The 14,354-nt window shown below is 37.1% G+C and overlaps 1 protein-coding gene across 3 annotated transcripts in view; it reads left to right on the top strand.

Moving 5' to 3' along the window:
• exoc2 (exocyst complex component 2) overlaps positions 1-13,897 on the top strand; it is a 40,702-nt gene extending 26,805 nt beyond the window's left edge. For all 3 annotated transcript variants that reach the window (XM_067383853.1, XM_067383852.1, XM_067383854.1), the window contains exons 22-28: positions 3,921-4,037; positions 8,099-8,240; positions 9,341-9,396; positions 9,767-9,889; positions 10,280-10,341; positions 10,480-10,539; positions 12,683-13,897. In XM_067383853.1, the coding sequence (XP_067239954.1) occupies positions 3,921-4,037; positions 8,099-8,240; positions 9,341-9,396; positions 9,767-9,889; positions 10,280-10,341; positions 10,480-10,539; positions 12,683-12,776 (654 nt within the window). In that variant the 3' untranslated portion in view covers positions 12,777-13,897. The remainder of the gene's footprint in view (positions 1-3,920; positions 4,038-8,098; positions 8,241-9,340; positions 9,397-9,766; positions 9,890-10,279; positions 10,342-10,479; positions 10,540-12,682) is intronic.
• The last annotated feature ends 457 nt before the right edge of the window (positions 13,898-14,354 follow it).

Below are 14,354 nucleotides of genomic sequence, written 5' to 3'. Positions count from 1 at the left end.
CTCCATTACAAGTTACCAATTCCAAAACAACTTGAGTAAAAGTCTTAGAGTATGTGATTTTACCAGTACTTCAAGGGTTAGTTCACCCAAAAATGAAAATGATTTCATTTTTTTACTCACACCTTCATGTCGTTCCACACCCGTAAGACCTTCGTTCATCTTTGGAACACAAATTAAGATATTTTTGATAAAATCCGATGGCTCAGTGAGGCCTCTATTGCCAGCAAGGTAATTAACACTTTCAATGCCCAGAAAGCTACTAAAGACACATTTAAAACCGCCCATGTGATTACAGTGGTTAAACCTTAATGTTATGAAGTGTCGAGAATACTTTTTGTGCGGCAAAAAAACTAAATAATGACTTTTTAACAATATCCAGTGATGGCCGATTTCAAAACACTGCTTCATGAATTCGTCACTTCATTTTGTCAGTCAAATATAAAACTCTAGCAATTCAAAACTACATGCTAATGCACTCGCATTCACATAAATGAGCCTTGTTGACAAATTTCGGTGAGTAAAGCCTGGGATACACTGCATGATATTAGCAATCCTACAAGATCATTACAAATCAAATTGTGCGACATGGATCTACTAAACTTGGGTACGACATGCATGTAGACTGTGCGATGATGACATCTGTTGACTCGTAGGCTACGATGCAAGTTTCTATATAGAAGAATAAAACGTCATCAGCATGCGCTAGTGGTAAACAAAAAGACCATGTTGAATCACACTTTGGCAGTTGTAGTTTTTATGTGTGCTGAAAAAAAAGGAAGCAGCGAAAGAAGGGAAAAGAGCTTGTTTTAAGTTTGTCGCGTTGATTTCATGTCACATTTTCATTGGCTGGTCAATAGACGTTGGTCGTAGCAGCAAACACACTGTGCATTGATCATGCTGAATTTCTGGCACTGTCAGAAAATGATCTTAAGCTATCTTTGGTCGCAAGACCAGGAAAACAGCCGTCTTTGAACCTCTCTCACTGTATGACATAGGACAACCGATTAAGAGCCATGATCACAGAAATTGCCACGATTGTTTCACGATGACAATCTTTCGTCTGGGACAGCCAAAAGTAGTGCAGTGTATCCCAGGCTTAAGGGAAAAACACACAAGATGTAGTACTTGCTGTGCCCTTTAGATGGCGATATCGCTTCTTTTGTAGCTGAAATAAACTTCTGCAGAAAAAGTTAGGTGCCATCATTGCCCAAGGAAGTCGACCGGAAGTTGAAGTCGGCCGCGTGCTGCCATCTTGTAGCAGAACTTCACTTGCGTTAGCATCCCCATTGACTCCCATTCATTTTGGCGTCACTTTGACAGTGAATAACTTTACATCTGAGGCGTTTAAAGACTCCATTTGTCCATTATTTATTTCTAAAGATACACAACAATGTATAAAGGGCTCCATTACCTTCTATGTTACATTATGGCCCCGTAGAAACAGTTTTTGTAAAAATAGGCTAACGATTGCGTCATAACCACTCGACTCTCTGTCGCACAGTAATTACCGTACAGTCAGGAGGAGAAGCTCGCAGGCAATAGTATGCATTAACTTAATATGGCGTACTGGCGTTACATTTTAAAATAATATACAAAATAATTAATCAAAATACTTACTCCTGCTCACTCACGCCAAAGAACTCCCCGCTCAAGCTCGCCGTCTCTGCAAGATTAACGATGGCAGTTTGCACGCACAGCTACTAGAAGATTTACATCTGTCAGACAGGTTGCGGACGTCATCAAGCTTAGTTTGAGTCTGCGCGTCAAAAACGGAAGTGCTAAAAATCGCTAAAAATGGGCTTCACTTGACTCAATTGAGTTCCAATGGGGTCGCTGTGTCCATTTCTTTTACTGTCTATGGGTGCCATGCGAAATGTACGGTGCGTTCCAAACGGGATATATCACCCTCCGAAGGGCACTTCGGAGTGAAAACAATCAAGGCCGCCATATTGAAGGGTCGTTCCAAACCGAAGTGCTCAAAACAGGCCACTTCAAAGGGCCCTTCGGAATTAAGGATTTCGAAGGGTACAACTGATGGACACTTCGGGCCCCCATGATCCTTTGCACAGGGAAGTTGTTTGACGTCACAGAATAGGTACAGGAGGTTAGGAGTTCGATTTTACCTATAAATTTTATTTTTCCATACTATTACTGTAATATTTATACGAGTAACATTTGATACATTATTATGGTCAAAATGACATTGTACTTCAACAAAATAATTTACAGCTCCCTTTATCAGTCCATTCAAATGTTTAAAATTCATAGACACAATATACATTATATTTAAAGTAAAAGACCGGCAGTAGCTTATAATGTTACTTCAGTAAATGAATGCGTATTAATACAAAGAGTAAACCAGGGGAAAAACGAAGGCGCCTCCTTGATTGTCTCGTTAAGATGACGCTGAAATGCGTTCCAGAAGACCCCTACACCCTTCATCCCTACGAAGCTCTCACTCCGGAGGGTAAACCCTTTGAAGGGATTAGGGCATTGGAATGAGCCCTTCCGAATGGAACGCAGGACCAATGTGTAATTTCATTACTCATCACAATTAGTACATATACTTATTCAAAAAAATGTAGGCAAGTAAAGTGTAAAAATTGTCTTTGATACTCAGTAAAACTGCAGAGTAGCCAAAATGATACTCAAGTACAGTAACTAATTACATTTACTCAAAAACATGTGCTTGAGTAAAAGTTTAATCCGCATAAATAGTTTACAGTGACCCTATAATGTATTTGGAGTCTTCTTGATAATTATATCAGGATTTAAAATGACTGAATGATTTCACCATAAATATAAAATATTAGAGCAAAGTGGCATCTGCAAAGTGAACATCATTTTTAGTTGTTTAATTGTCCTTGCAAACCAACCACATTAACATAAGACAATCAGAAAGTGCACAAATACTTTTTTTTTTTTTGTAAATTCTGAATTATATATTTGTTTGTCATTTGAAATGTGGCATTTGCTTAAAATGTTTGTTCTATATTTAAACGAAATGCCACTCTGTTTACTATTTTGTCATAAGATTTAAGATAAGCTTTTTTTCCAAAATACTTTTTGGGGCCTTTGTGTTTTCTTGTTATTTATTAGTTCTGAAGAACCCTTCTCCTGAGAAAACATCCTGTGTTCCGTTATGGATGTCTTTGTCACACTTTCCATCTGCAACACAGCAAACATTAGAGCATCACGTACAGAAGTCATGTGTTGTGACAAACAGCAGCTTTCTCTTCAGTGCTGCGGCTGCTCACATGGGGTTTCCCCTAGCCTGCAGTGGAAGAGCTGCAGGTTTCCCCTCTATCTCTCTCTCTTTCTCTATTTTACTCTCTCTTTCTATCACAGACTGGTTCATGGTTCACCAGTTTTTAAATAAAGGCACTATATTACCAATCATATCTATAATAGCTTCACACATACTCTCAGCCTTTCTGCATTGTTTAAATTACTATATATATGCATTTTGTTCATATACAGACACACACAAAATCAGTGTTGAAAAAGTTGTGCTGCTTAATATTTTTATGTACATATGTTGTGTTTATGTGTTTTTAGGATTCTTTGACTGTAGAAAGTTCAAAAGTACAGCATTTGTATTTTTTGAGAAAAATACCACAAAATCTCTCTCTCTCTCTCTCTCTCTCTCTCTCTCTCTCTATATATATATATAGAGAGAGAGAGAGAGAGAGAGAGAGAAAAATACCCCAAAATCTCTCTCTCTCTCTCTCTCTCTCTATATATATATATATATATATATATATATATATATATATATATATATAATATAATATATATATATATATATATATATATATATATATATATATATATATATATATATAGTGTATATGTATATGTGTGTGTGTGTGTTCATTGTAACTGAATCAGTTGCTCTGTGTGTGTTCTGACCCATGCAGGAGCAACGTCTCCTCATCATCCTCAGTAACTGTCAGTATCTGGAGAGACACACGTTTCTCAATCTGGCTGAGCACCTGGAGAAGAACGGCTTTACCTCTGCAGAGAAGATCATCAGGGTACAAAGACACATGCACACTTCCTTTTTCCCTTTTACTCCAGTCCACAGTTGGCATTTTCTTTTTTTTTAAGCCATAACAGGTGTGATTCTAACTTTGGTCGTTTATGTTTTCTTTTACTGAAGTGAGAATGACTCACACAGATTGAGGAGAAGCTCAAGGGTTTTTCAGGGTAGCATTAGAACACACTCACTCGAGGTGGCCTTTGTGCCCCTGCAGGGGAGAGCGTGAAAGCCCTCCCTAAAGGTTATGGTTGGCCTTTCCAGTAAATGCAGTTCATAGTGAATGAGTGTGTTGAGCTTAAAGTGATTGTGTAGATAAATTTAGTGTGATGAGAATAATCTGCATTTCACATTGCCGAGAGATTTATCTCTGAAGAAGAGCCTGATAACTCGCAGGAGAGCTTTATTAGTGATCACAAAGTGACTGACCTGTTTCTCTTAATGCAGATGAGAAATAAGTATTGATTTTTGATCATGTCTCATAGAGTTATTTCGAGCTGCATCACTAATACTTTTGTTCATTAGGATAAAAGATTTGAACCAACCTCTAACTGTAAAGGGATTTCGTACTGACGACGACCGTTAGCAGAGTTTAACTTTATGCAAATATGCAGCGACTACCAATGGGAATGCAGAAGGTGATCTGACTGATAAGGTTGAAAATACCGCAGTTGGACCACCTATTAAAAACCATACAAAAGGGTTCTATCAGGCTCTTCACATATACAGTAGAACCTTTTAGGGGTTCCCAACATGGGATCATTTTATGGATTTAGTTTGAATTAATTTTGTTTTAATTCATGTTTTATTTGGATTACATTTTATGAATTAAACTGCTTGTAAACATACTTTATCACTAGAAATATCCCAAAAATGAAATAACCCATTAAACATGAAAGTGCAATCATTTAAGACATTTCTCTTTAAAGGGATAGTTCACCCAAAAATGAAAATTTGATCTTTATCTGCTTACCCCCAGTGCATCCAAGATGTAGAGGACTTTTTTTCTTCAGTCGAACGCAAATTATGATTTTTAACTGCAACCGCTGCCGTCTGTCAGTCAAATAATAGCAGTGATTGGGAACTTGAACAATAAGAGTCAAAAAAACTTCCATAGACAAATCCAAATTAAAACCTGCGGCTCGTGACGGCACATTGATGTCCTAAGACACGAAACGATCGGTTTGTGCGAGAAACCGAACAGTATTTATATTATTTTGTTTCCTCTAATACACCACTATGTCCAACTTCGTTCAACTTCCGGCTAGTGAGGTCAGATCGCGCTCTGAAAAGTGATGTCTCGCGCTCATTGAAGTATATGGGCGAGACATCACTTCTGTCATCACAATGCGTTTTTTGACCTCACTAACAGGAAGCTGAACGAAGCTGGACATAGTGGTGTATTAGAGGTAAAAATTATATAAATAATGTTCGGTTTCTCACACAAACCGATCGTTTCGTGTCTTAGGACATTAATGTGTCATCAGGCCCACATGTTTTAATTTTGATTTGTCTAAGCAAGTTTTACTTACTGTTATAGTTGAAGTTCCCATCTACTGCTATTATTTTTTTTTTTTTATTATTATTACTGACATACGGCAGCGGTTGCAGTTAAAAATCATAATTAGCGTTCGACTGAAGAAAAAAAGTCACCTACATCTTGGATGCACTGGGGGTAAGCAGATAAAGATCAAATTTTCATTTTTGGGTGAACTATTCCTTTAAATAAGACTTTTTTTGGCATAAAGCATTCTTTATCCTTGAGTGCATTTACATGTACCCTCATAATGCGATTATAATTGGATTTTGGCAATACTCAGATTACACTTTACCTCATGTAAACGCAATACTTTGATCAAACGAATGCATTTAAGCACTTAAGTGTAGTAACCATAATCGCATTAAACTAGGTGTCGTATGCCGATTTTAATTGCAGTAAACAGGCATGTTAAAACCTTAATCACATTATTTCTGCTCTGACCAAAGTGCACATGTGCTCGGACGTTCATGGATGCCATGTGTTGTTCATACTACTTCATTAAAGACATTATTCTGAAGTTTTCTCTTCACCAAATTGCTAAACTTTGTTAACACAATTCACTGCGCAGTCTCTGCTCCATATCTTCAACCCCCCAACCCCCCCGCCCCCGCAAAATTATTACCCCCCTCGTTGAAGTCACTACCTGATTGCCTAATCTTAACTCCACCCCTAATCCTAACCCCTCGCCCACACCTATTCCTAAATCTGCCAATACAAGGTGGGGTAATAATCTGGCAGGGGGTTGAAATTTGGCACAACACTGACATTTCGATGTTCATCACGGCGCCGAATAATATCCAGTACATCCATAAACATTTATTTTGAATTTGATGTGAGTACATTAAAGGTGCCCTAGAATTAAAAATTGAATTTACCTCGGCATAGTTAAATAACAAGAGTTCGGTACATGGAAATGACATACAGTGAGTCTCAAACACGGTTGTTTCCTCCTTCTTATATAAATCTCATTTGTTTAAAAGACCTCCGACGAACAGGCGAATCTCAACATAACACCGACTGTTACGTAACAGTCGGGGTGTACGCCCCCAATATTTGCATATGCCGGCTCATGTTCAAGGCATTAGACAAGGGAAGCCAGTATAAACGTCTGGATCTGTGCACAGCTGAATCATCAGACTAGGTTAGCAAGCAAGGATAACAGTGAAAAATGGCAGATGGAGCAATAATAACTGACATGGTCTGTGATTTTAGTGATATTTGTAAATTGTCTTTCTAAATGTTTCGTTAGCATGTTGCTAATGTACTGTTAAATGTGGTTAAAGTTACCATCGTTTCTTACTGTATTCACGGAGACAAGACTGTTGTTATTTTCATTTTTTAAACACTTGCAGTCTGTATAATTCATAAACACAACTTCATTCTTTATAAATCTCTCCAACAGTGTGTAATGTTAGCTTTAGCCACGGAGCACTATCAAACTCATTCAGAATCAAATGTAAACATCCAAATAAATACCATACTTACGCGATTAGACATGCTGCATGACAAACACATTGTAAAGATCCATTTTCCATTTTGAGGGTTATATTAGCTGTGTGAACTTTGTTTATGCTGTTAAAGGCAAGCGCGAGCTCCATGGGCGGGGAGCGTGAGCATTTAAAGGGGCCGCAGCCTAAATCAGCTCATATTTAATGATGCCCCAAAATAGGCAGTTAAAAAAATTAATTAAAAAAAATCTATGGGGTATTTTGAGCTGAAACTTCAGACACATTCAGGGGACACCTTAGACTTATATTACATCTTTTAAAAAGATGTTCTATGGCACCTTTAAAACAATGGCCAGTAAAATGCATACTGTATATCTATCTGAGTGTGATATAACCATACTTATTAGCAAATAATCAGAGTAATGAAAATTGCATGTAAACTGGAGTGAAGAGTTCTGCGATTAAGACCTTACTCTGATTATGAGAAATAATCACATTACTGGTGCACAACTGCACATTTTAAACGTAGTCATTGAGTCAAGAACCCCCCTAGGGTTCTATATATATATCACTCCTTTGAACCTTTTTTTCTAAGCACACCTTAGCAACTGCTTTGCAACACACTAAAAGCACCATATAGCAACATTCTGGCAACCATTCTAGCAACACTAGCATCACAGCAGGAGATTTGCATGAACAAGACTTTTTGTATTTTATATAATGGTCTAGTTATTAATGTGTAACAACATTTAGACCACTTCTCAGAGAAGATTGTCACTCATCTATCAGGACAGATGTCCATCTCTGGTGTTTTATTGAAGATCCCAGAGATTTAACCCCTTTTGTGATGGTGCTTTCCATTTTGGTTTTTTGTGGACTTCCCTAAAGTTAAACACACATCAGAATGATGGACATGCATGAGTGGTCTCTACTCATTCTGCGAGAAGTGTGATGAGCGGTGTTTGTGTTTGATGTTAATGGTTTTTTTAAGGTCACGTGCACTTCTGTGTTGCAGGATAGAATCTTGTATGATCCGTGAAAGTAAACTGAATGCATGTCCATGTTCTTCAGGTCAGCATAGAGGCGTTGAGACAGCTGGACGAATATCTGTTTGAGACATACATCGAGAAAAAATCTGATCCTATTGTCGGCTCGCTGGAGCCTGGCATCTACGCCGGATACTTTGACTGGAAGGACTGCCTGCCTCCTACAGGTATCACGCACCTGAATCGTGCCATGTGCATATTAATAACACTCTGTAGATGTTTCTACAAGATGTTGTCTGCTTTAGTGTTGCAAGACCATCACCATGCAGATGGTACGAAATGGTACTGGAAAGATCCACAAACACTTTTACTGGTCTTGATTCTGCAGTTTCAGTCTGCCGTCATTGCTTTTGTGTCACAGTTTCAGTCGTGGTTGTGTGTGTATATTTAGTATGATTAGGTTTGTGTGGTGCATACTTGACTATTACTTCTGTGAATCATTTGTGTACTTACAAGAACACTTCCTGCTTCTTCTGAGACATTATAAGTAGAAAAAACAATGCAAATTGATCAACTTTCCTTTGCCACTGCTCCTGTTTATTTACCAGTCAATTTAGAAAATCATCATCTTTAGCTCTAAAATACGCAAACCAATTTTAATGCATGTTAATGTATGTAATAAATAAATTTGATGTCTTGTCACTTACAATAATGTTCAGAAGTTTGGGGCCAGTATGATTTTTTTTTTTTTTTTTTTTTTTTTTTTTTAAAGAAATTAATACTTCGTAAGGATGCATTAATATTTTGATTACTAGATAAATAAACTCTAAATGACTAATATATGTTGGTGTCACATGCATAGAGAACCAGGAAGTGATTACTTTAACAGTGCAAAGAAAGTAAATAAACATTAACGTTAATACAAATAAAAAAGGGATATGTTAAAGATTTTGCTTGACCACAGTGAGGAGGGGGAAAAAATCTGTTTTCATAAAATGTTGAGAATGTGAAACAGAAGCCTCAGGCAGTTGCCTATCTATGCAAGCCATAAATGGTACTACTTCTGTGTGAACTCATTGAATAATGTCTGCCTTTTAGCAAATTAGGAAGCCATGCCTAACACAGTTTGTTCTCTGAGCAACTTGAATGTAGCAGGAAAGACGTAACAACTTAGCAAAACCATATCATACTTGTGAAGAGAATCTGATGACAGTTTTCTTCCACCTTCTACATTTCGGATGGTGGTTTACTGTCTGTTTAAACCTTAAATAGCAAGAACATTACTAATTTATCTACCTTTTCTCATTCCCTTTTGTTTCTGACTCAGGTGTGAGGAGCTATTTGAAGGAGGCTTTGGTCAGCATCATCTCTGTTCACGCTGAGGTGAGATGCTCGTCTCTGCTTTAAAAGATGCCCTGTTAGACATCTTACACCTTGAGAATTTTCTGATCCAAAACCTAGTGAACAACTTACCTAGACAGCATTTAAAGGGTTTATAGATACACTTTCAATTCTAAAAAGTAGGCACAACATTGGACTGCCTTATAAGGTACCTGCCAAATTCTAAAGCATCATGACGGAATGCACAGTCAAATGTAAATATACACTACAGTTCAAAAGTTTGGGGTCAGTAAGATTTATTTAATTCATTAATGGAAAGCTGAAATTTCACCTGCCTTTTTTATTCAGCACTAAAACATATTGATAAAAGTAGTTGACATTCTCAAAGATTGTTTGTTTCTTGCTCTATCAGGTTTTCACGATTTCCAAGGAGCTGGTTACTCGTGTTTTATCAAAGATCATTGAGGCTGTTGCAGAAGAAATGAGTCGTCTGATGCAGTGTGTGTCCTCCTTTAGTAAAAATGGTGCACTGCAGGTACAGCTCACACCTCACATACACTCTCAAAAAATTCCGTCATCATTTACTCGCCCTCAAGTTGGTAGAAACGTACAAATGAAAAGAAGATATTTTGAAGAATGAACGAATCTTCTGAGGTGGATCTTCTATTGTTTGTTTACCCCCTCAGTAACAAACAGTTTTTTTTTTTTTCATACTATGGAAGCCATTGGGGTTCATCAATTGTTTGGTTATCAATATTCTTCAAAATATCTTCTTTTGTGTTCAGCAGAAGAAAGAAATTCATACAGGTTTGGAACAACTTGAGGGTGAGTAAATGATGACAGAATTTTCATTTTTGGGTGAACTATCCCTTTACGGTATTGAAATCCACACCATAATTTTTTTCATTAATATTTCTCTCTCCAGGCACGTCTAGAAATCTCTGCGCTGCTAGATGCCATTGAGCCGTACCTCACATCAGAGAGTCGGTAAGACATAAACATGTTGATTCATGTCTCAACACAAAAGCTAAACTAACTTACACTAATGAGAAATAAGAAACAGAAAAGCAGAATTTTGTCTAAACCAAAAAGTGTGAGTGTGTGATGTTCTCTTCTTTGTCTCAGCACTAGTTTTAAACAGGCATTGGAAGCACTACCACAGCTACAGAGTGGAGCCGACAAAAAGTGAGTTTAAACTCAAATCACAATTACAGTATACTTGACACTAATAAACAAATGATAACTTCTGGTCATCAGACATGATGATAATTAGCACCAAGCTCACCCATTAAATGTCATGACATGTGTGCAAATGACCTTGTTCACTTCAGTCATATTTTAGATTATAGGATGTCATGCAACTTACAATTCACTGAGCAAGTTCTGATAATAAATCAGTTCGAAGTGTGAAACTGTTAGAACTAGTGGGAAAGCATGATCTTCTCCATAGTGATCAACTTGCACTTAAAGTGGGCGGTGTTAAAATATGAAATTGCAAGAATGACTTGGAGGCAACCGATTGATAATATTTTGGATCATATGCCATCCTTTTCCAGCTGAAGTGTGTTTATGAATTCATGTCATGGGTTGTATCATGATCATGTAAGTTGTAACATTACTGGATATAACTGCAAATATATATATATATAATTTGGGTTCCTCAAAGGAGAGTTTTGCTCAAACCCTGATCAAACTCACCTACCTGTGATTTTCTTGTGATCCTGAAGACCTTGATTAGCTTGCTCAGGTGTGTTTGACCAGGGTTGGAGCTAAACTCTGCAGCACATTGGCCCTCCAGGGCAAGATTTGAGGAACCCTGATTTAAACGGATAAATATTTTTACATTATCGATCAAAAGTTTGAGGTTGGTAAGATTTGCTTTATGTTGTAAGTCTTATGCTCACAAAGGATGTGTATATTTTATCCAAAGTACGTTATACTGTTTAGTTATACATTATGCTATTTTAATGTTATACTGTAAATATAAATGTTATTTACTCCTGTGCTGTAAAACTGAATTTTCAGCATCATTACTCCAGTCTTCAGTGACACATGATCATTCAGGAATTATGCTGATTTCGTGCTCAAAGATAATGTCTTACTATTATCAAAGTTAAAAAAGTTGTGCTGCTTAAAGGGTTAGTTCACCCAAAAATTAAAATAATGTCATTTATTACTCACCATCATGTCGTTGGACACCTGTAAGACCTTCGTTCATCTTTGGAAAGCAAATTAAAATATTTTAGTTGAAATCCGATGGCTCAGTGAGGCCTGCATGACATTTTCTCTCTCAAGATCCATTATGTACTAAAAACATATTTAAATCAGTTCATGTGAGTACAGTGGTTCAATATTAATATTATAAAGCGCCGAGAATATTTTTGGTGCACCAAAAAAACAAAATGACGGCTTATATAGTGATGGCCGATTTCAAAACACTGCTTCATGAAGCTTCGGAGCGTTATGAATCTTTTGTGTCAAATCATGATTCGGATCGCGTGTCAAACCGCCAAACAGCTGAAATCACATGACTTTGGTGCTCCGAACCGCTGATTTGACACAAAAGATTCATAACGCTCCAAAGCTTCATGAAGCAGTGTTTTGAAATCGGGCATCACTATATAAGTCGTTATTTTGTTTTTTTGGCGCAACAAAAATATTATATCATATATATCATATATATATAATATTAATATTGAACCACTGTACTCACATGTTATTGCTCCCTATGGAGGCCTCACAGAGCCATCGGATTTCAACCAAAATATTAGTTCCGAAGATTAACGAAGGTCTTACGGTTGTGGAACAACACGAGGGTGAGTAATAAATGACAGAATTTTAATTTTTGGGTGAACTAACCCTTTTAATATTTTTGTGAAAACCATAATACTTTTTTTCAGGATTTTTTTACGAATATAAAGCTCAAAAAGAACATTTTTGATCAATTTAATGTGTCCATGCTGAAAAATCTTACTAAACCCCAAAAGAGGAAAAAATAGCTTATTTTGTGATAAGGCCAGTAAAAATGGTAGAAGGGTGAGTAAAAATGAGAACTACCAGCCTGACTAGGCCAGATGAAAAACAATCTGCCTCCTCCTGTTAAAATGGACCATTGTGTACTAAGATTTTACCTTAATTGAGCACATAAGTGGAAGCAGATAAGGCTCCTGCACAGTTTCAAAGTGCCATTAATGAGAATTGATCCTTGCACAATAATGCTTTTTGGAGCATAGATGTATTTTGTGATGATTTTGTTTATTGAGGGTGCATATGACTTGTTTAATAGCTCTTTTCTAATCTCTCACTTTCTGTTTCTCTCTATTCTCAGACTTTTGGAGGAGCTACTGAATAAGTTTAAGAGCAGTATGAAGCTACAGCTTAATTGCTTCAAGCCCGCCTCTTTTCAGCCTGTAAAGCGATAAACCTTTACAAAACCCCAACATTTCAACAACACCTCTGCAATGTAACACTAAGACCATTTCGGTTTTAAAAACCATTAAAGCCAATCTAGTGCCATTAATATAGTCTTTTCTATCTGCTGAACAGTGCTTGCGTTTGTGATGATGTGGCTGTCTGTTGGTAATTAATAGGCAGATTAATATGAGTTGTACTGCCTCTTTGTCCACCTTATTAACCACAGTGCAGTTAAAAACGTAAATAAATCTATGTGCGCTTATACAGAAGTGGGTTTTTTGCTGACGTTATTGTTCACAGTTGTTAGAGTAATTGCCAGGATTGTGTTTTTGTGTGTGTGTGAGAGAGGTAGAAATAGCAAGAGTTTTGCTCTTTGTAGTTGAAACTATTGAGTTCTGAAATGACTTATTGTCCTCGTTTCATCTAAAGAGTCGTTTTGTGTTGATGTCTATTATGACCACACTATCACCGATGCATGCACACACCCTGTCTAGTGTTAGACAGAAAGACACACACCCTGCCCCTCCTCAGGAGTGTTGGGTTATTTTTACCTGTTTTGGGAGGAAATGTTCAGTACTGGGAGAAGTCCTTTACTGTAAACTGTTATGATGTGCTGTTTAACCCAGCGTTGGCATGTGGTTTAAGAGGTTAAGATATAACTGACTAGAACTCGAGCTTGGCACTGAGTTAAAAGGGCACCTATTATGCTTTTTTTTTCTCCCCTTTAGTGTGTAGTGTAGCTGTTTGTGTGCATTTTGCAATCTATGAAGTTACAAAGTCCAGGTCAAAGGGAGTTCATCACTCCAAACAAACAAAACAAAACAAAAAAACATTGCCTGAAACACCTTGTTTGTAGTCCTTTCATTATTTCTGTGGCCAAAAGTGATGTCCGGTGGGGATATTTGTACAGTATTTGCTTTTAACCAGTCATTTCCTGCCAGTATTGAGAATTGAACCCACATCCTTCGGGTTAGCAGTCTGACTGTCCAAACATTGGGCAATATAAGCAATATTTTCTTTTAATGACACTTCAGTTTCAATTAAACAATCAGAGTGTGTTATATTGGGAAGAAGAATACACTAAACTTGGTTAAGGCATTAAAATCTCAACATTATATGACCACAAAGGCGAACTCCAGCATATAATTAAATATGGGTTTTATTGTATTATGCAAAAAAAGGCATAGAAAAACAAAAAGCTCACAGGAAATAAGCATTCGTTAAATACAATGTAATCAGTTATTAATATTTTGTTGGTTCTCTCTTTTATGATTACAGCAGCCATTTTCCTGGGCATTGACTCACTCAACTTTGCTCATTTGTTATGCTTAACTACTTTCCAATCCGCCTTAAAGGGATAGTTCACCCAAAAATGAAAATTCTGTTATCATTTACTCACCCTCAAGTTGTTCCAAACCTGCAGGTTTTCCTTTCTTCTGCTGAACACAAAAGAAGGTATTTTGAAGAATATGGGTAACCAAACAGTTGAAGGAACCCACTGACTTCCACAGTATGGAGGAAAAAATGATACAGTGCTCATCAACTGTTTGGTTACTGACATTCTTCAAAATATCTTCTTTTGTGGC

Source organism: Chanodichthys erythropterus, chromosome 4 (assembly GCF_024489055.1).
Source record: "Chanodichthys erythropterus isolate Z2021 chromosome 4, ASM2448905v1, whole genome shotgun sequence".
Taxonomy (NCBI): Eukaryota; Metazoa; Chordata; class Actinopteri; order Cypriniformes; family Xenocyprididae; genus Chanodichthys; species Chanodichthys erythropterus.
This window is presented reverse-complemented; position numbering and strand designations above follow the sequence as displayed.